This window comes from Eucyclogobius newberryi, unplaced genomic scaffold (genome assembly GCF_026437365.1).
Source record: "Eucyclogobius newberryi isolate DKJ021-1_F unplaced genomic scaffold, fEucNew1.0.hap1 SCAF_9, whole genome shotgun sequence".
Classification (NCBI taxonomy): Eukaryota; Metazoa; Chordata; class Actinopteri; order Gobiiformes; family Gobiidae; genus Eucyclogobius; species Eucyclogobius newberryi.
Window position 1 is genome coordinate 32991482 of NW_027316532.1, and position 21347 is coordinate 33012828.

Sequence of the window (21347 nt, forward strand, 5' to 3'; positions counted from 1 at the left end):
TATGCATGTGTGAAGGCTGATAAAACCGTGCAGCGTAATCTGTTCTAATCTGATTGTGCTATTTGTCTTCATCATTTGTCTCCACAGAAACAAAACTACATTATTCTACTTCAACATTTTGAAATGTGCCAATCCTGCTGTTCTAATTAACCTTCAGTGCCCTACAACTCAGGTACAAACCTGGACACATCTCTGAGCAGTTCTCTTTGTTTACAGTGCTTTGTCAAGTAAATCAGATCTGACTGTTTGCCTCCTACAGCTCTGTGTCTCCAAGTGCCCGGACAGATTTGCAAGATTTCTGGACTCGCAGTCAGCTTCAAAGTGGGAATATTTCAAGCAGTTTTGCAAGCCAGACTTTGTCCTTGGCAGTAAGGTAAGAATGACTGCAGTTCCCTGTTACACGTACATGTTGCAGAAGTACCAGAGGTATTTTGTACACAGACTTTAGAATAGTTATTGTTTAATAATTGCGAACACAGTGCTAAGACGCTGGTGTAAGGCGCTTGTGCAGTGCATGATGGTCCTGCAGCCGGTAGCAGCGTGACGTCAGGATGATGGTGTTTAAGAGTCATACATCCAGCTGTTGTGTGGGACGACAAACACAACCACATTTTGATCTGAATCATTTATTTCCATCCCACATGATTTTCCAATTTAACAGTGTTCTATCACAGCAACTTCAACCCAATGGTTCCCTTCTGACACTTAACACCACTGAAACATGCTGAAAATGTCCATTGTTTTTCTCTTGGGGTTTTAGCCAAATTCAGAAGTATTACGAGATGAGGACTGTCCATCTATGATTGTGCCAAGCAAACCTTGTAAGTCAATACTCTATTCTTAGACACACTGACAGTAAGATCAGTAAGTAAAACCATTGTTTGTGTTGTAGTTCTTCAGCGGTGCTTCCCAGACTTCTACACTAGAAATGGAATTGTGACCATAGCCAATCAGACCGTCTTCAGAGATGGCCTCAATATTCAGAGAAATATCAGTGACCTCCAAGATGCTGCAATGTAAGTTATTCAGACATGTAGCAGAAATATTCTGTTTCCCATTGAACCGTAGCCATTGTTCATGAACATGAAACTGCAGTGTGTAAATGTAGTTTATTGAAATGCCTATTGTGTCAATAGGCCTCTCAACCCAACACTCAGAGAACACAGGACACATGCACAACGGTATGAAAGAAGGACATCTCATGTCCAAGAATGTGAGAGCTCACATCCTTAACTCTGCGGGAACATTAGTTTATATTTAGACTGAAGCAAAAAGATCATGTATTTCACACATTTAACTCCTTTATGAGACCTCTTGCTTTAATGCTTCAATCCAGCCAGGAGGGCAAAGGTCCCACAGAATCTTTTGTTTCAGCTCTTTCAAGTGTCTTGCTATTTCATTTGCTTTGTGTAGTTCAGCCTAACCCTGTTCAAAGCTTCTGTTTGACTGTATGCACAGACAATACAGTATTACAGAATGTTGTTGCTTTTATAACGTATTGTGCCCCCTGGTGGGCAGAATAGTTTCTGCAGAATATTTTTTGAATGCAGTTTATCTCTGATTCAAACCCATTTCTTAAACAAGGTTTCACTAGCAATAAATGAAACTTCTCCAGGTGGGCACTCTAAATTGAGCCCATTTTAGTCCTGATATGGATTTGGTTTGGCCTTGTTTCAGTCCTTGTTTAGTCCCAATCTAGTACGGGTTTAGCTATGGTTTTAGTGCTGGTTTAGTCCCAATTTATACACAGAGAATGTGAAAGTGTTAATCATCCTTATGTCCTTTTCTCACCTTTTGAGGTTCTGCTTTTGTCTAACCCAAAAGTGACCCTGTCCTCTGTAGACGTCCTCTGTGCTGCAGTGCTCATGCTACATGATACTATTGTTTAGTTTGATATAAATGTATAAATGATTAGTTTTAGGAGCTGATGTGGATTCATACACTTTTCATTACTAACCAACTACATGATCTACCTGAGCCTTTCTTTTTAACCAGCATACAAGGCATATGCGTCGCTTAAGTGCTTATAAGATAATAATACTGTCGAATTACTTTGGCTACATAATGTACATTTTAACAAGACGTCAAGCAGCTGTTCTTTTTGAATTGATTTAGTTTGACCACACTTGCTGACCCGTTCAAATCTCTACAGGAGTATCAACAATCTTCTGAACGCCAAACAAGTTCTCACCAGGATCTTTGAAGACTATGCAAACACCTGGCACTGGATTCTGAGGTAAGGCATGATTACTTTGGCATTATCTTTTATCCCCATTGTCCTTTTTGAAGTGCCTTTGTACCACTGGATAACTCAACCTGAGTTTGGTTTTCTCTTGGTGTGGTTGCAGTGGTCTGGTGATCACCATGGTGCTCAGTCTGCTCTTTATTTTGCTTCTGCGCTACATTGCCGGTGTTCTCCTATGGCTTATTATCTTTGGTGTCGTTGGTGCCATTGGCTATGGTGAGTACAGCCTGCTCTGGTGGCTGCTCCATCATACACTGAAAATATATTATGGTCTATGGTGCTACTGTGAAATTTCCAAGATTTTGCCAGTGGGAGCCATATTTAATGTGTATATAGGGGTTTTTAAAAAGATCAGATTTGCCTCCATGAGTATGTAATTTATGTGATTGTGTTTATAAAAGAAAATGAAATATAACAGGGCACCAAGAGATAATACTGTATTCCAGGGCTGTTCAACTTAATTTTCCAGAAGGCCAGATATTTCAGGGCCAATGCCTCTGGGCCGGAGGTGCACAACACACCACAACAGTAACAACATTTAGGGTCGCACAGGATAAACCCAACACTTTTATTTTGTTTTTTGTGAGAAATAACATGTAAAATGCTTTACCAACTTTGGTTTGCAAAATTGCCCATCCAATACTGAACCAGAATAAAACTATGACTAGAGTAGTACCAACCAGGTCTGAACCAGGACTAATACTGAATCAAAACAGGTCTAAAGCAGAATTAAACTAAACCAATACTAAACTAGGTCTAAACTAGTGCCAACCCATAATTAAATCTGTTTATCGGACTGGGGACAAAAATTATGGCTATTGTGACATTAAAAGGGGATCAACTTAGTTTGGGTACTTTGGGAACAACGTTTATTCCTTATTATCTCTTCAGGTGCCACCTTGCAAATTCAATTCAATAAAATATATTTTGCAACGGCCAAAATCACAACAGCGGTTACCTCGAAGACACGTTTTGAATTCCATGGTTGGTGTGGGGTCCGAATCGTGCACTTAGTTTAAGTTTTAGACGTCCACGTCAGTCAGCAGGATCTAGAAGAGTGAGGAGCTCTTTTGATACTCAGATCAAACAAGACCCCCGTCCCCGAGTGAAGTCACACCTGAGAGAGAAGGACATGGATGCTTTATCCTGCAACATTGAGGCTCAACTTGGATGGAAAAATGAAAAAGATTGAATACACCATAGGAGGCATTAGTATTTGTGGATATACTACCGGACCCCTGAACACTTTGACATTCACTCCTGTTTCCCTTTGTTTCAATGAAAGAAGCCTGGACTTTATTGTATGGGCCAGTCTGTTCAAACTTGAGTTTGAAGATTCCCAGGTGAAAATGTTATATCAACCGTAGTGGAGGGTTTTTTTAACGTAGAAGGCAAAGGCAATATAAGTTTATTTGTAGAGCACAATTGGTACACAAGGCAATTCAAAGTGCTTCACACAACAGGAAGAAAATGTATTAAAACCACAAAGACATGACATATGCACAGTGAAACAAAACAGTTTTTAGCTAGAGGGAAAACTGTTCCTGATTTTAACTACATAAAACTGAAAATGGTTCTATTCCGTTCTGTTATTGTGGTTCCTGTGTTTGTGTGTTGTGTTCGACAAAAGCTTTTACAGATTTACAAGAATGATTTCAACATGGTTAATACAATGGCATCTGAAAAATTATGAATAGCATCTTTTAATGTAAATGGCATATTGAGTCCAATTAAGTGGTCAAAGATACTAACAAAGATGAAAAAATAAAACAATTTATATTATATACCTACAAGAAACCTCTTTAAGCAACTTAAAACTTCAAAAATGAACTACATTTGGTCATAACAGACTTTACTGTTTCTCTTCTAAGCTAAAAACAGTTTTGTTTAGCTGTGCATATGACTGAAAGGATTTTTTCTTTGCACTCTTCTCTTTTGTTTGTGATTTTATTAGTTTAGACAATCAGTTGGATTGATAATTTTTAATTTAGTTAATTTTATTGTATTTCTGTTTCTGTAATTTCTTTGTAATTTGAATGCATTTTTCCTGCTGTGTGAAGCACTTTGAATTGCCTTGTGTATGAAATGTGCTCTACAAATAGACTTGCCTTGCCTCATACAAGGGCAAATATAAGAGGGTAGCGGCCATATTGATCTCAAGTAGAATAATCTTTGAGTTGAGTTTTGAACACAAAGATGAAGATGGCAGATTTATACTGGTTAAAGGAACTATTAATGGAAGTGTTTTTACTTTGATGAATGAATACTTTTCTCCAGGAAGTGACCTCACTTTCTATACTAAAGTTATTTCAGCTCAAATCCGAGCGTTCCTGTTCTGGTGTGACCCAGGGTTCCTGTATAAGCTTTACTGGTAGATGCAAACCTGGGTAAAATCTGTGCTTACAACATGGAAGGAGCTAATCAAACCATACAAACAAACACAGTATACAAAAACATTAAACTGGTTTGCTTATGACCAAGATTTTGTACCAAATATAACTGACTTGAGATTCAAGGTCTGGATTATAAAAGGTAACACATTTTTTCAGCAAATTGTAAAAGATAATCACATGAAAATCTTTGATATGTATAAAAAATCCTTTTGCTTGGAGAAACAGGACTTTTGTAGGTATTTACAAATAAAGAGTTATTATAACCAAGAAATTAAAGAAACTAATGACCATTGTAGCCCTCTGAAATGTTTAGCAAGACTTATAAATCAGAACTTTCAAGGGTAATAATCTTAATTATGCCAATACATTGCTAATCTGGACAGCTACTTTACTAAATACATTAGAAATAAATGGGGGGCGAAAGTATTCTTGTTTTGACGGATGAGAAGTGGGAAAATGTGTGTATACGTCCCAGAGGAGGAGCACAAAATCACAGTCTGGAGGGAATTTTGTTGGGAAAATGTGTCATGTTTTTTCCTAACACCATGTAAAGGGCTCATTAGTCACAAAGAGTTGGAGGAAAACCACCATCACGTGTTTTGGGACTGTCCTGTTGCTCGGAAATATTGGACTGAATTTAACAATGCACTGCAGAACCTTTTTTAATATTGTCATCACTCTGAGCTTTAGGACTTTAGAACTTTAGAACTATGTACTTGGGCCTCAAAACTCCTGCCATGGACACAATAAATGGATACCTGTGTAACGTCAGGAAGGAAAAAAGGGAACAAAAAGGAAAAGGAACAAATTTGACGAAGTTTTGACCAAATGGGACTTTTATTGATGTCTATTTGTATTTTTATTATGTTTATTTTCTGTTTTACATTTAATCTTTTAAAGAATTGAAAATAAATAATAAATATGACTTTCAATCTTGACTTGATTTCATGAACAAAACAGATTTATAAGATAAGATAAGATAAGATAAGATATTCCTTTATAACCATTTAACACAAAAATAGAAATGTGTTGCTCCAAAGTCTGAACTCCAAACTCCAAACCTCATGTGTTTACTGATTTTATTTAATTAAATGATTAAATTATTTATTTGACAAGGACAGTACAATTAACCCCTTGTGCTCAGGCACTTATATTTCCATTCCAAGCTGCTTGATATGCTGTACATCAAAATAAAGCTGTAACCCTCTTGTTTCCAGTCAAGTCAATCATTCTAGGAGTCATCAGGGTCAGTTTGAACTCCAAACCCAAAAGATTACCCTAAAATAAAATGAAAAATGAATAGGACTTTTATATGGATTCCACCTGGACATTTACCTTCAGCTTTTAAAAGAGAATTGTCAAAACCCAACAGCTCATGCCAGTCTCATTTCAGAAACCAGCTTTACTCATTCATATATTTAACAAAGAAAATCTCGACAGAATTGAAAACACTCTGAGCAGAGCTTGTTTCTACTTATGATTAGAGTAAAACAGACATCAGAGTCCAAAACTACAGAGTCTTAAATCCACAAAGGCTCCAGCCAACTGTTTGTGCGCCAGAGGGTTGAGGAACAGTTTCAGTTTTAAATGGGGGTCGCTTTTTCATACGTTTTTGAAAAAATAGTCCCTAAAATGAAGGGATTAAACATTGCTACCAAACAGGTAACCGGTGTCTATACTTGATGAGTTGCTGGCCCTGGTTAGGCTTTTGAAGGCGTTAGTATTGAAAGTTAGTATAAAAAAACCCAAAAGAAAACGTCTCAGTTAAAAAGATCCAGGCTTATTATTGACAATTTGAAATGACTGGATCCAATTTGATTACAATTGCCCGACATTATAGAACATCAAACGTATACAGTGATTCATTCCAACATAAACATAAAGCAGCTTAACAACTTTCAGACATGACTTGCACTGTATTGACAATTTCCTTTTGCAGAAGACATCTACATTTGATTATTCTACAGTTCTGAAGTGTCATTTTCTCATTGTGGGATGAATAAAGACATAATATTAATCCCATCATCATATTGTGGATTTAACATTCAAGGTTAACTTTGGTGACATTTACATGGGATCATGACCGCTTGGTTTGGAATCGCTGTACATAATATACTTTAATTTGATAGGTATACTATATTACCTCATTGATTTGCTGTTGTCATTATAAACAACTTATTTACCAAAAAAGAACATGTTAAAATAAGGGGTCACATGCTTTAACACGGACACAACACCATCAAACACAAAATAAGAGACTATTTAAAGATCTGTGCGTCTTACCCTTGATGTGCAGTTTTATTACTTGCACATTCCATAAGTCGGTGTGCAGTTTATTTTTATTGCATTAATTGATTGTATTTTGTCTTTGTGTTTAGGCATCTGGCATTGTTACTGGGAGTACAGCACACTGCGCATGAAGGCAGGCTCCGACGTGACCATCTCTGAGATTGGCTTCCAACAAGACCTGTCAGTTTACCTTAAGCTCAGTCAAACATGGCTAATTTTCCGTATGTATGCAAATCTTCTTTCAATGTGTGGATGTTCTGGTTATACGTGTATTTAACCGTATATACATGTACTTTTCCTTAGTGTGCTCGCTGGCTGTAATTGAGGGCATCATTGTGATCGTGTTGATCTTTCTGAGGAGAAGGATTTGTATTGCAATAGCATTACTAAAAGAAGGAAGCAGGTAAGTTTTCAGTTGCCCGCTCTGAATATATTTTGTTTTTCTGACGTGGTGTGACTCTTATCTTCTTCTGCAGGGCCATTGGAAACATCATGTCCACGTTGTTCTACCCCATCGTCACCTTTTTCCTCGTAACCATCTGCATCGCCTACTGGGCCGTCACAGCAGTGTATCCCGTTACTGTTTACATCATCTGATAAAAACACTATTTACTTTACCAAAATGTACCATAGTTATTTCCTTGACTGGCTGTTCTTTAGCCTCTTAGCATCTTCAGGTGAGGCCATCTACAAGGTCTCATCACCTGACGGCACATGCGTGTACGACAACAGCACATGTAACGCAACGGTGAGTTTACTGCATATAGAAGAACAATGCAAGAACTTGTTAGTAATGCTATGAGATGTCTTATTTTATTATGTTTCTTCAGAACTTCTCACAGAGCAACATCTCCAGAGCGTGCCCAGGATCACAGTGCAACTTTGCCTTCTATGGAGGAGAAGGCTTGTACCACAAGTACCTCCCGGTTTTTCAGTTCTGTAATCTGTTTGTTTTTCTCTGGCTGGTGAACTTCACCATCGCACTTGGGCAGTGCACACTCGCAGGCGCCTTTGCATCGTATTACTGGGCTCTGAAAAAGCCAGATGACATCCCTTCATGCCCGCTGTTGTCCTCCTTCAGCAGAGCCATACGGTGTGTGGAGAAGACTGTAGCAATGGTTTTCTAAAAGGATTTCTCTGATCAGAAGTGACTTATTTTGGGTGTCCTCAGTTTTCACACAGGTTCCCTTGCCTTTGGTTCCCTCATCCTTGCCTTTGTGCAGTTTATACGAATTGTTCTGGAGTATTTAGATCACTCGCTGAAAGGTAAAGTGCAGCGTAAAGATACTTTGTACTACTCGAGCCCGATTGTATTTGACCTTTCTGACCATACTGTTTTTTTCCAGGTGCACACAACAAAGTTGCTAAGTTCCTGCTTAAGTGTCTCAAATGCTGTTTTTGGTGCTTGGAACGTTTCATCAAGTTTTTAAATCGAAATGCATACATTATGGTATGTACAGAAAACCTATAGCACAATATACATGGCTCTGATACTAACTAATAAACCCCTGAAAAAACAGATAGCAATATATGGAAAGAACTTTTGCACGTCGGCCAAGGAAGCTTTCTTCCTCCTGATGAGGAATATCCTGAGGTAGGCTTTATTATGCTCCAAGTAGATTTGAAATACTTTGAAAAAAGAATATTAAAACATTTAAAGTCACAGTCATTATAAAACAATGCGCACAGGTTTTGTAGTGTCTCTTTAAGTCTTCCTCTCTGTCCACAGGGTGGCAGTCTTGGATAAGGTCACAGACTTCTTGCTTTTCTTGGGGAAAGTTTTCATTTCAGGAGGGGTCGGTAAGTTGGACATTCTTTCTATTGTCAAGCAGAAAAACAGCCATTTAAGTATTTGATTGTGAATTTCTAATCATAACATTTGTTTTCTTTTAGGTGCTCTTGCATTTTTTGTCTTGACACATAAAATACCATTCCTTCAGCAGCATTTGCCAGTGCTGAACTACTTTTGGGTACCTCTTGTGGTAAGAATGTGTAACAACAATGATTTTGCCATCATTAAAAATGATTAACAATAACATTTTGTTTTCCACAGACAATTATACTTGGCTCGTACATTGTTGCACAAGGCTTTTTTAATGTTTACTCCATGTGTGTGGACACATTGTACCTCTGCTTTTGTAAGTAAAACTCTTTTTTTCTGAAATATACTGATTGTTGGTTTACTCCGATGCTCTTACTCTAGCGTTTGCACTTAACAGTATTTTCAGCTTTCTGCCTGCACAACTAACAACTGCACTAAATCTTGCTTTCCGCTCTCTTTCTCACCTCCTGCTGCTACTGTCCCTGGCTTGTCTTTCCTGTCCCGGGACTGGTCTCAGGTGAAGACCTCGAGCGGAACGATGGGTCTTCCTCCAGGCCCTATTTCATCTCTCCAAATCTTCACAAGATCCTGCGAAAAGGGGAGGAGGGTGCCAAACTATGCGATGTGTCCTGAGTGAAGTAGCCACAGGACAAAAACTATTGACTAGTCTCTCCATATCTATATATGCTATATGCATGGAGTGCGGACTATCGGAGCAAGTACTGTAGGGCTAAACTCAAACTGGAAGCACCCCTGGACCGGGACAGTGTGAACACGGCCGAACATGTTCCACACCGAAAAGTCTTTGTAGACAAACATTGAAAGATCTATTCACTTCCTTTCTCAATATGACAAAACCTTTGCCTTTTCTAACACTTTTATGTTCCTTTCTTTTCTTGTGTGTATTCTCTGCTGACCTCTGCCTTATAAAGAGGGTACACATCATTTCACTGGACGGATGCACAAGCTCAGATTAGAATAAAAATATCCAAGGCATTTTTACCCCTACATTGTAAGAGGACCTTAAATGTACAGATGTTCTTGGTTGGGGCGACCGCTTGTGGCACTTAGGTCTTCTATTTTAAAGTCGAGTTTTGTATGCACTTTGTCATATGGGAAAAGAACCATGTGAATTTGTTGAGCATGATATTTGCTGGCTGTTGATGTTTACCATAGGGTTTTACCAGTTGCTTTGATCCACTGTATTTATACTAACACACCCAAAACAGTGTGTTTTGCACTTAGCCAATCCATGTATCCTGATTTTCCTTCAACATGTTACCCATAGATGTACTGTAATGCAGATAGAGACCGTGGGAGGGCAAGACTTTAAAGACTTCTTTTACTCAGAACATAAACGGAACCTGACAATATTCAGGAAAGCGTCTGAATGCAGCCACTAGTTTATGTGCCTAGTCGAAAGAACAAAAATCCTCTTTTCTCTTGTTTTAGATTCAAGACTTTTTGCGATACAGTTTATAAAAGGATGTCAAAGCCATTTTTGGTAATTTTTTTATTGGCTGGGTCAGATGTAGTGCTGTTTAATACTAAGTATAATACACTCATCTGTCTGGGAGTTCTTCAATCTTTCTTTTGTATAGAATATTTTTTATTGATGAATCCAATGAAAATGTGAATCATTTTTGAATAAACATAAACAGTTAAAATAAAATCTGGTCTTTCACAAGTACAGTATTTGTTAACTTGATGCTGCTGCTGCCCCCTAGTGTACGACCTGGAGACAAACGATGGCACCCCTGAACGACCCTACTACATGAACTCAACTCTGCGACGCATCCTCGACAAGAAGAATGTCACTCCAAGAAAGAAGACGAGATGGAACAAAGTCTGACAGCTCAGGGAGATGCAGGTTCACCCAAAACATCTCATTTACAAGACGATTCATTTATTCATACACAAACCTTTGTACTTTGAAGACGTTTCTAGAGATTTCTTTGTTCATAATTTATTGTATTCCTCTAAAAGAATGTCTTGTATTCCCAAAAAATGTATGCCAACTTTCTTATTATTGAAAATTTGGCATTTTCTAATTATATATATTTAATATTTCCCAGTTGCCATATCACCTGAAGGCTTTTTACTTTGTGGTTTTATGAGTTATTCATTACTAAATTGTCTCACATTGAGATACATATTTTCCACTTACTGACCAGTGTTTTCACATTGAATTTCTAAGGACATAATAGTAGAGCTGAACCAAGTGCTCTAAACTCAAGTGCCTTATTTCAGAGTTACCGTGCTCAGCGATTCCGTGATTAATTGTATTGCAGCTTAATGGTCAACTATTAACACTTTTTTGAAGGGGTTTGAAGTTGCTAAACTTCTCGAATGTTTTTATTTGTAATAATGTGCCATTGTTTGTTTCTAAAGTTAATCTTTTACACAGATGAAAACATTTTTAATAACAAGTTTATCTGATGTTTTAACTTAAGTTTGTATTATATTTAGTTCATTTTACAAATGTTTCTTTACCAAATATTTATTACTACACAGGTTTCTTTAGAAGTTATCACAAATGTAATTGATTGTATTATAGGTTTTTACATATTGTTATTTAACACTCATTACAGTGCAGCTATTTTTCTACTTATTTAATATAAAGTGAAAAGTATTTCCTAAATGATTTAAAGGTGGAACACTTTAATCTGAGTGATGTTCATTACATTGTGTCAATCAATGCAGACTGACAGCGTCCTGTCCGATCAGACGAGATGAAACATGTCCAACAAAAAGCCAGTATTTATCCTGATATAAAGTGATACTGCACATGGAATATTTCTATTCCAGCAGCGGAGTTGTTTTTCAACTTCACTTCTCAGTCTTATGAGAAGATGAGATAAGTCACAACAGTGATCTGTGTCTTCAACGTTAGATTCCTTTGGTCAACCACAGCCAACAAGCACATACAAGTAAAAGTACTTTTCTGTTACAGTGTGCGTCAGGCGCCCACCACAGCATTCAAACACACACAGTAAATACTTCAATAGACAGATTGATGAGTTCAAGTGATTTATTTGGCCTTATTTGAAGCTGCAAAAATGTATTTGATTTGTGATGGTGCATTTATGTCAATTGTATGGTTTGTGAGTTTGGGACAGGTTTTGATGTTACATTTTGTTTACAAAGGCAGACACTGTATAAACTGGATCCGAAAGTAGACATTTATTTTTAACAGACTTCACATACAATAAATAAATTAAATTGCAATATTCAACACATTTTTTAATAAATTTTGGACTGGTTTTGCATTTGTCACACACAAGGGAGCACTGTCCATATAGTGTCACCAACTGCACAAAACTATACCTAATGTTCTGAGGTACATCAAAACGTTTGCATTTTCACAAATAACATGAAGACTGAAGAATGACATCTATCGTTATTATGCCCAAAAAGAAATGGTCGATGGAATGACAATACTCATTTCTGACTGAGGATGCTGTGTGGACGTGGACTGTGCGGTCAGGCGTGGGACACAGGCAGAGAGGTCATAGCGTGCGCCGGCAGCATAGGTTGAAACATAGACGGAGGAGAGTGAACTGAAAAACAAAAGGAAGCAAGAAAAACATACATCATATATTTAGAGAGACTAAAACTAAATATTGTCTTAATATTCTGACAACATGCAAACATAAAATCTAACCCTAAACATTCAATTAACTTTTATTATATTAAGTAGAGGTAAATCATAATTCGACTATTGCTGTTTAATGGTTATAATTGTATGATTTTTTTTTTTTAAAGTGTTATATCCTCAACGACAATGACAGATAACAGATATGTCATGTATATTTTATTAGACATGAACACGTTTTGGATCAGCTTCATGTGAGTATCTATAGATCTGCAGAAAGAATACTTATGTTGTGTTTGACAGTTACATTTTGATATTCCCCCAACCCTTTATTTTGGCCTATCAGGTTCCCCATACTGAAATATGTGCCTTTTAGTCTGCAATAAAATGTAAAATGTACAAAAAATTTAAATAAATGAACAATGGGTTAAAATTAATGTCCTCGCTATTAAAAATCTGGTTTTAGAATGTTTACAAAGACTTAAACTATTATTTATGCTGAAATCTGGCTCAATAAATTGCCTTGTGTCCTTGTGAAGCAGCATTCAGCAGCATTCAGGGGTAAAGTGATGGTATTTCAGCAATATTGTATGGAAGGTGCTCACGATCTATGAAGGAGTGCAGGGCTGAGATCATTGACCCCTCTGGGCCTCCGTAGGCTGTGTACTGCAGCTCCTCTGGGGTGGGAGTGTGCTGGGACATGCGGTTGGGCGGCAGTGAGGTCAGTACGGTGCTCGACGAGTGGTTTGGGCTCACGTGCTTTTTGTGGCGCGCTCTGCAATTCTGGAACCAGACCTAAAGAAGAATATGAATTTACATATTCATCAAATACTTACACATCATTTTTAGTTATAATAGGTGAAGTGACAAATGTTATGTATTAATGGAAACGTTCATGAATTGAAAATGATAAATCAAACTTTCCTTTACAGTTTTATACTCATTTTAAAATAATAGTTTTGTTTAATTATTTGGGACTCAGTTAACATTGCATTATTCACAAATTCTGCCATCTCTTTAGCAGCAGATTTAACTGATGTTTATTTTAATGTATTTTTATTGACAGATTTGTGGATAAATAATGAGTAAAATTCTGTGCAGACCTGTATGACTCTTCGGCTGAGGCCGGTCTGCTCTGCAAGCTTCTGCAGCGTCTGAGCGTCTGGGTTATTGTCCTGAGCAAACTGGGCCTGCATCACCTGCACCAACATCAGATACATGAATATCTAATATACAAATATCATATTCACAAATATCAGATACATGAATATCAGATACATGAACATCAGATATATGAACCTCAGATACATGAATATCAGATACATGAATATCAGATATACAAATATCATATTCACAAATATTAGATACATGAATATCAGATACATGAATATCTAATATCAGATACATGAATATCAGATACACAAATATCAAATACACAAATATAATATACACAAATATCAAATACACAAATATATACACAAATATCAAATACACAAATATCATATACACTAATATAAGATACACAAATATCAGATATCCAATTATCAAATACACAGATATCAGATACACAGATATCAGATACACAACTATTAGATACACAAATATCAGATACACAAATATCAGATAAGCAATTATTAAATACACGGATATCAAATACACAAATATTAGATACACAAATATTAGAAACCCTAAACATTGGGAAATGCCAATTATCCGTTTAAATAGTGTGTTTTATTGTTACTTAAAAATATATATACTTGAGTAGCTTATAGAATTAGTACCTTTTGAGTGAATTATTATAATATGACATAATATATTTTCTATATTTTTCATGAGTTGCAACTGAACCAAATAAATGTTGGTTTGGAGGTTTTACCTGCAGCTGGTCTGCAGTGAAGCTTGTGCGAGCCCTTTTTGAGGGTTTGGGTTGGTTTAGCTCTTGTTCAGTCGGCACTGCTCCCTCCATGTTTACATTGCTTCCTGAAGAAAAAATGTTTGAACACTTATTTTTTTGTTATTGACAAAATATAATTTTAATGTATAATGGCATCTTAACATTGACTTTTGGCTCTTTTTTTCTTTAGTGTTATTGCTGACTAAAATCTATTAAGGCCTACCATCATATACTTATTTAAAATAAATCTGTTTCTGTGTAAATAACAGATTAAACTGGTGATCAGCCCACTCCATATTTCGAGCGTCTTAAAGCGCATTCAGAGGCCTCAGATGTCTCACCTTTCTCCACAGCGCGCTTCAGGTTGTCCAACATACAGTCATAGTGCACGCGACACAGCACCTTTTCCTCCACGAGCGCGAACTCCTCTCCCGTGGACAGTTGCCTTTTGCAGGAGAAGCACGCAAAACACGCCAAGTGGTACACGTTGCCCTTGGCGCGGCGGACCCAGTCCGTGGCGTGGATGTTCCGGCCGCAGCACGCGCACCACGTGCCGTACCTTCTGCACACAGCAGCAGGAAGTTCACTTCAGGTTTTAATTTAATCTTTTATATCTCGTTCATACTTTTTCTCTACGATAAAAAGGATATTTTTGTTAGCCTACTTTGAGTGATAATCCGATAATAAGAACATTACAATACTTACAATAGCAATATCATTATAAAATATAGGCCAATAATAATAATAATAATATAATGATGATATTGCTCTGTAAATATAATCCACTGGCTCCTGATGACTGCGCGTGTACCTGAAGTAATCCAGTTTACAGAAGACCTCTTTCTCTTTGATATAGCAGCTGCTGTGGCTGCCAAGTGAAGTCTGGCACACGCTGCACGACAGACAGCGCACGTGCCAGCACAAGTCGTTCACCTGCAGCCAAGAAGAAGAGACCACAAGACGAAGTGAGTAACTGCATCTCCCAGGGCCTTTGTGCGCGATCAAAAGCCACACAAAAATAATAATATGCGTTTACCTTTAGTAAATATTTATCCACTATTTCCTCGTTGCAGCTCGCGCACACGGTCCGGCCCAAAAGAGGGTCAGAAGCCATGGCCTGAAGCGATGACGCGTCCTCATCTAAAACTTCCAGAGGAGCGCCCTGAGGAGGAAAGCTGTGGTGAGAGCCGAGCACGCACCCAAGAGGACAATAAATTCAAAAGTCTTGATATCCACTTAGTTTCACTTTAACTCAATAGATTTAATTTGTTTCAGTTTTTTTAAACGACGTTCCGCGTTTATTGGGGCAACGGTCAAATGGGCCGAAGTTGCCAGAACAAGCAAAGACAAACAAACATTTTCAGGAACTATAGATCTACATTGTGGAGAAAAATAACTCAGGCCTCATTAGAATCAAATCAAAATTTAAAAAGAAAATGCCCGGGATGATGTTTGTGGCAAAACAACAGCCGCTGAAGAAAACTAATCTCATCGACTTTAAACCCAAGAAGTTAAACATTTAAAAAAAAAAAAAGCCAATTCCGTGTCATTCTCTGTCGACCAGGTCAAACTGTTTTAGTCCCGTTTCGGCGCGTACCATGACGTCCTCCTCCTCTTGCGCGCACTTGGACAGCAGCTCCTCTCCACCTTTGCAGTCCTCGCACATGACGCGCGTCTTACGGCGGTGGGCACGGAGCCGTCGGTGGGTCAGACTGCGGCAGCCGCCTTAAATGCCCCCTGCTCCGTCCCATAAATATCATGCCTTTCACTTTTCACCATGACAACGCCGGCGATTACCGAAATGACATTTAAAAGAGAAGTAGTCATTACTTACACAAACAGACAACACTTGAGCTCATACTTATCCTATGTACATTACGTCCTCGAGTTGTGTGATTCAGCAACACGCCAATTTCACCTGTCAATCAAACGCAGTGCGACGTCTCTGGGAAAAAAGGCATTGATTTATTTAATAACAGCAATTAAAAGGGCTAAGTTCGCCACAAACGTCTTCCCGGGGCAAAGCAAAAGGTGAAGAGGTCTTATTAACTACTTGAGTTTTAATTGCAGAATCCAAGGGGGAGTGCGTTGCTCAAATTGTGAAAATACTGAGAAGTCAGCTTTGCGCGAGGCCGGTTTTAATGACACGCTGTCACTCTGATTTTTATTGGCAGTACAAATTTCCCCTTTATTAAAGATCTGGCCTGACTCATAAAGTCTTACCTCCTCGGTGGACAAAATATTCTCGTTTTCATTCGGACTTACGGTGCAACATTCAACTTTCACTTCGCTTTTCCAGCGCATTTCTATTATTCCAGAGCAGCAGGCCCGCGTGAAAGCTTCCCAAATGTGTCCCGTTCAAGGAAAGTTAGTTTCTGTGGTGCTCCTTTACCCTGTGTGGCAGTGAGTGCGCGCAAGATGTGCCTCAGTGGGTGGATCATAAATTCACATTTTTCAGACATTTTTAGCCGCGCCTCCTTTGCCTCTGGGGCCAAAGCTTCATGTGGGTTCTTAGGTGTTAAACTGTGTAAATCCTATAGCATATTAGACCGTCCTGGTGTGTACAATGAAGGCAGGCAGCGGGGAGCTTCATTATGGGTTATTAAAGCAACATGTGAGCAGTGTAATGGCAGCTGTCAGTCTGTCAGTGACACACAATCAATGACACAAATTGTACAACAACAGTTTGTGTGGGACAACGGGTCATAATGACTTCACAACTGTCACGGTTTAGATGGGTGTCTGTTAGCAGTTTATTTATAACAGACTGCTGTGTTAAATCATTTATCCTATAGCATAATATATAGACGGATGCATTCACAGAAACACATCTCACTGAAGTAAAGAAAAGGCTTGTCCCCTCGATATGCAAAGAGACACACTGTTTTGTAGATGCACCAAGAGTTGTTTAAAACTAATTTTGTTTCATTGTTCATAATCCATAAAGCACCTTCCTTCCTTTCCACATAAATCTGTTAAATGTTCCTTCCCGATTTTTTTAATTAGTTCAGATTTTTCCCCACTGTATTTCATTATTTAAAAACAAGCCTTTCTAATGCAATCCTGTCCAGCTATTCAAATTGGGACTTGAGACATCACACAATTATATCACGTGTATATTGCATATTTTATTTATAATGCAATTTTTTTATTAGTAGTATTTTATTTTATTATTATTTGTTGATAAGAGTTTTTGTTGTGTTTTTTTTTTAAACTTCCTATAAGTTCTGTCCTTTCGCCCTGTATCTACTACGTTATAACAACAAAATTTCCCCATGTGTGGACAATAAAGGAATATCTTATCTTAATAGTAATAGTAGTAGTTTAAGATGACACCACATTATTCAGTGGACGGGTTATTATTAGTTTAGTTACATGTAGATTCCTGTCCCAGAGGCCGAATAAATGCCATTTGGATATTTATGTAATATAATAAGTTATTGATTGATTACACTGTTGCATTGTTTTGAGAAATATATCAGGTTTATATTTTGATCAGTAATGCACACACTATCCAGAGGACTGAATCAAAAATATTTCTTCTTTTTTTGTTGTACTTTCTGATTGTTGGAATGGAAAGCTCTCTACTTTCCTCCAGAGCACATCTCGTTACTCAGCTGCCCAACGCTCATGGACCCTCGTGGATAAAGAAAGGGGTTCTCTCTGTTCCCTTTGATTTGGGATTGCAGACTTGCACCAGCATGAGTGTGGCTGCCTATCACGCCATCGCAGAGGGACAGAGGAGGTAGCGTGCCTGCATCTCCGTGTCCCGTTCCACCTGGTCCACATGAATGAACCGTATCAGCCGACACATCTGAAACATCGGATACAACGACAGTCTGTGCACCATGACCCCCCCAAATCAAAGCAAAAACAGTTTCCTTTTAAGTCCCCGAACACTATTTTGAGCTAGTTTAACCTCGACAAAAAGGTCACTTGTGAAGGTCAAATGTGAGAGCGCAGAGTGGAAATAGATAAACAATAAAGAAACTGAAAACATCAGGAGTTAGAGCAGAACCCACTGACTCGGTTATCTGTAAATCCCATAAAACTTTAAAATACTTTATCGCTCCTCGATCAGTAGACGGCAGATGTTTGGAAGGATCACAATCTGAGTGAAACTGTTTTAAATGTTTTCATTTTCAAGTATGACACGGTTGACTTCTCAAATGTTTGCTGATGTGGACCAGACCCAAACAATGACTGATCTGATAATAGTTTAACTGCTTTGAATCTGTCAGTCTGTGTGGCGTGTGGGAGGTTTGTAAATGACTTAATCGTGTTATAATGACCATGAGCTAATGAAAAACATAGTGTGGAGCTTGTACCGGTCCCAGTCCTGGATAAATTAAAAAGGTCACAGGATGTATGATGTAATTAAACAATAATGTAACTTTGTAATGCAGGGAATATATGTGTTTTCAAAAATAAAAAAGCCATAAAGGATTCCAGTGATTTAATATTTTACAAAGAATAAACACAGACACAGTAATGTGGCTGCTAAAATACAAATAATCTCAAAAAACACTTGTGATGTAGTATGCTGAAAAGTTTATACATACTTCTCAAACGCAGCTAGAACAATGGAAACAGACCAGGCCACAAACAAAGTAGATTTGCCCTCAAAGAGAAGAACCTCTTATCTGACACTTCCTAAGACCTTTGTCATCCTCATGTCTGGAACTGCTCATTTATTTCATTTAAATCAGCCCAAATTGGGGTGGTTTGCAATTGACACAACGCATTTGGCATGACCTTTTCTCCTTGCTGTAAATGGGCACTTATTGAATCTGAAGGGGGGAGGTGGGAGGCTGGTGGTGGTGTCGGGGGGGGGGGGGGGGGGGGGGTGGTGAAATCACAGCGGTGAAAATGGCAGTGCAGAGTGAAAGAGCGGCCTGATTGCATTGGGACGGCCTGCGAGGGGAGCAGCGTGCGCAGCCCCAATCAGCGCTACATAAGGAAAAAGTGCTCTTATCAAGCAGTAATGGCCCACTTGACAATCACACAGGCACAAAACGGCTCTATTTAACACTGATTGCAAAAAAGAACACCCCCTCTCCTCTTCCTCCCCCATCTGTAAACTGCATGACTCCCCAAGATCCCCCCCCCCCCCCGCCAAGACCTTTTCCTGAATGGAATTTATAATCACCTCCTATTTTTCCGCACTAATTGTTATTTTAAGATTTGTGCTCTGTATTAGGCGTTTAGTGCCGCTTTGATTACAGTGTTTATGAGGAAGGCCGTCTCACTTGCACCAGTTTAATGAACAAAGGAATGTTTTAACTGCAGGTGCCGGTGCATTTACCTGCCCTTTTGAATGAGCTGTGTGTCCACTGTCGCTCTGACCAAGAAAGGTCAGCAAAAGACTGGAAAATATCACAGATTAAGCTTTATTTTTGAATTATGTGCAACTGATTAATTGGTCCTGTGTCTGTAAAGTCATTCAATGTGCATAATTCCTATACATTGTAAAGAAAATGATTGCTTTCGGGTGCATACAGATCTATTTTTAGCGCTATCAAGACAGTACAGATATTTTGGAGTTCAGCTATTTCCTCAGGTGGGTCATGTGTAGAGAAACAGGAGGGATCTGAAGGGCGGCAGGTGTGAACAAACCCCGAACAAGCACTCTCCATGTCAAGATCATCTGATAATCGTGCGGGAACAAATCTCTCTCACTTAAGGCGCATTGTTCAACATCTACAGCAAAGAGTAATGATAAATAAACGCGGGGTTTGTAATGCATTAAGCAGAAATTAAATGAAACACGAATAGGTTCATACTGACCTTCATACTGATTAAGAATAGGTTTATACATTTTCCTGGGCCCTTTCCATGTCCACTGCCTCAACCCTGCTCACCTCAGTTAAACACATAAACAACCTTTATATAGTTGTATATTACTGTAAACTGCTGGACACAATAAGCAATTTATTCATGGTCAAAGTATATGCTTTACCACTTTTACAAAACTTTGAATTCAGAAGCAGATCAGAATCAGAAAAGTTGAATTGCCATGCAGTGAACAAAAGTCACAAACTAGGAACTTGCTTTATATACATTTAATAATACAAACAGGAATAAAAAACAGATTTAAAAAAGGCAGATGTTATGAGAAATGGAATTAAACATAAATAGATTGTGTTTCTAAGTAAAATTACATCATATTTTAACATTGACATCGATTCAAAAAGTTATTGAAAGTTGAATCATGCATTTGTTGATCTTGTAACAAAAGGACAGTTAATTGAAATGGAAATATGGCTCCCCCTACTGATCACATTTGTTATCAACGTGCCAAAAACGTCTGTAAATGTATAAATCCAATCAAGGAATATGGTGCAGTAAAACCAACTGTTAATGAATAAATGTGAAATTTAAATGGAATGAGGAGAGAAACACTTCTTGCAGACTGAATGTTGGTAGGTTTACAGTGCATACTCAAAAATCTACAAACAAACCCCATAATGACATGAAAGCAAGGTTGTTTGAAATCTTTGCAAATGTATAATTGTTTTCAAAAAGCACATGTAAATAGGTATACATAGCGTTTACCGTGACACTCAAAATTTAGCTCAGGTACATGGATCTTCCACTGATCATCATTGAGATGCTTAAACAAATTAATTGGAGTCCACCTGTTCAGTTGATTGGACAAGATTTGGAAAAGCACACACTTGTCTATATAAAGTGCATGTCAGAGCACAAATCAAGCCAAGGAATTGTCTGTAGACTTCCGAGATAGGATTGTAACAAGGCACAGATCTGGGGCTCTTATGAGCACAGTGGCCTTCATTATCTGTAAATGGAAAAAGTTTGCAACCACCCGGCCAGTGGGGAGGGGCCCAAGAGGGAGGGGTCAGGGAGGGGACCAAGAAACCGATGGTCACTCTGACAGAACCTTCCAGAAGAACAATATCTCTGCAGGACCAATCAGGCCTGTGTGGTAGAGTGGCCAGACTGAAGCCACTCCTCAGTAAAAGGCACATGTCAGCCCCCCTGGAGTTTGCAAAAAGGCACCTGAAGGACTCTCAGACTATTAGAAACAAAAATCTCAGGTCTGATGAAACAAAGGCTTGAAAAGCAAGGCCAGTTCCCTACAGTGACGT

The 21347-nt window shown here is 38.3% G+C and overlaps 2 protein-coding genes across 5 annotated transcripts in view; one reads left to right on the plus strand and one right to left on the minus strand.

Annotated features, from left to right (window-relative positions):
• The window catches only part of slc44a5b (solute carrier family 44 member 5b), a 28496-nt gene extending 17808 nt beyond the window's left edge, over positions 1-10688 (plus strand). Inside the window, exons 5-22 of one of the 2 annotated variants that reach the window (XM_072437882.1) lie at positions 88-172; positions 260-373; positions 761-821; positions 893-1016; positions 2153-2236; positions 2349-2461; positions 7017-7148; positions 7231-7330; positions 7404-7496; positions 7588-7675; positions 7758-8020; positions 8099-8193; positions 8274-8377; positions 8448-8521; positions 8657-8727; positions 8821-8909; positions 8981-9065; positions 10477-10688. In XM_072437882.1, coding sequence (XP_072293983.1) covers positions 88-172; positions 260-373; positions 761-821; positions 893-1016; positions 2153-2236; positions 2349-2461; positions 7017-7148; positions 7231-7330; positions 7404-7496; positions 7588-7675; positions 7758-8020; positions 8099-8193; positions 8274-8377; positions 8448-8521; positions 8657-8727; positions 8821-8909; positions 8981-9065; positions 10477-10601 — 1900 coding nt within the window. In that variant the 3' untranslated portion in view covers positions 10602-10688. Of the gene's footprint in view, positions 1-87; positions 173-259; positions 374-760; positions 822-892; positions 1017-2152; positions 2237-2348; positions 2462-7016; positions 7149-7230; positions 7331-7403; positions 7497-7587; positions 7676-7757; positions 8021-8098; positions 8194-8273; positions 8378-8447; positions 8522-8656; positions 8728-8820; positions 8910-8980; positions 9066-9266; positions 10422-10476 lie in introns of those variants that run through there. The other variant, XM_072437883.1, reaches the window with a different exon arrangement.
• A 1229-nt stretch (positions 10689-11917) lies between these two features.
• LOC140353362 (LIM/homeobox protein Lhx8) lies at positions 11918-16561 on the minus strand. 3 transcript variants are annotated; one of them, XM_072437887.1, is made up of 9 exons: positions 16462-16561; positions 15836-15913; positions 15275-15400; positions 15050-15171; positions 14580-14800; positions 14221-14324; positions 13448-13543; positions 12950-13139; positions 11918-12309 (listed from the first exon to the last, which is right to left on the minus strand). In XM_072437887.1, the coding sequence occupies exons 1-9, from the start codon at positions 16540-16542 to the stop codon at positions 12233-12235; spliced, it is 1095 nt and encodes a 364-aa protein (XP_072293988.1). In that variant the 5' UTR covers positions 16543-16561; the 3' UTR covers positions 11918-12232. The 3 variants fall into 3 exon arrangements, with proteins under 3 accessions (XP_072293988.1, XP_072293986.1, XP_072293985.1); XM_072437885.1 differs by lacking the exon at positions 15836-15913 and having other exon boundaries at positions 14580-14797; XM_072437884.1 differs by lacking the exon at positions 15836-15913.
• Between the last annotated feature and the right edge of the window lie 4786 nt (positions 16562-21347).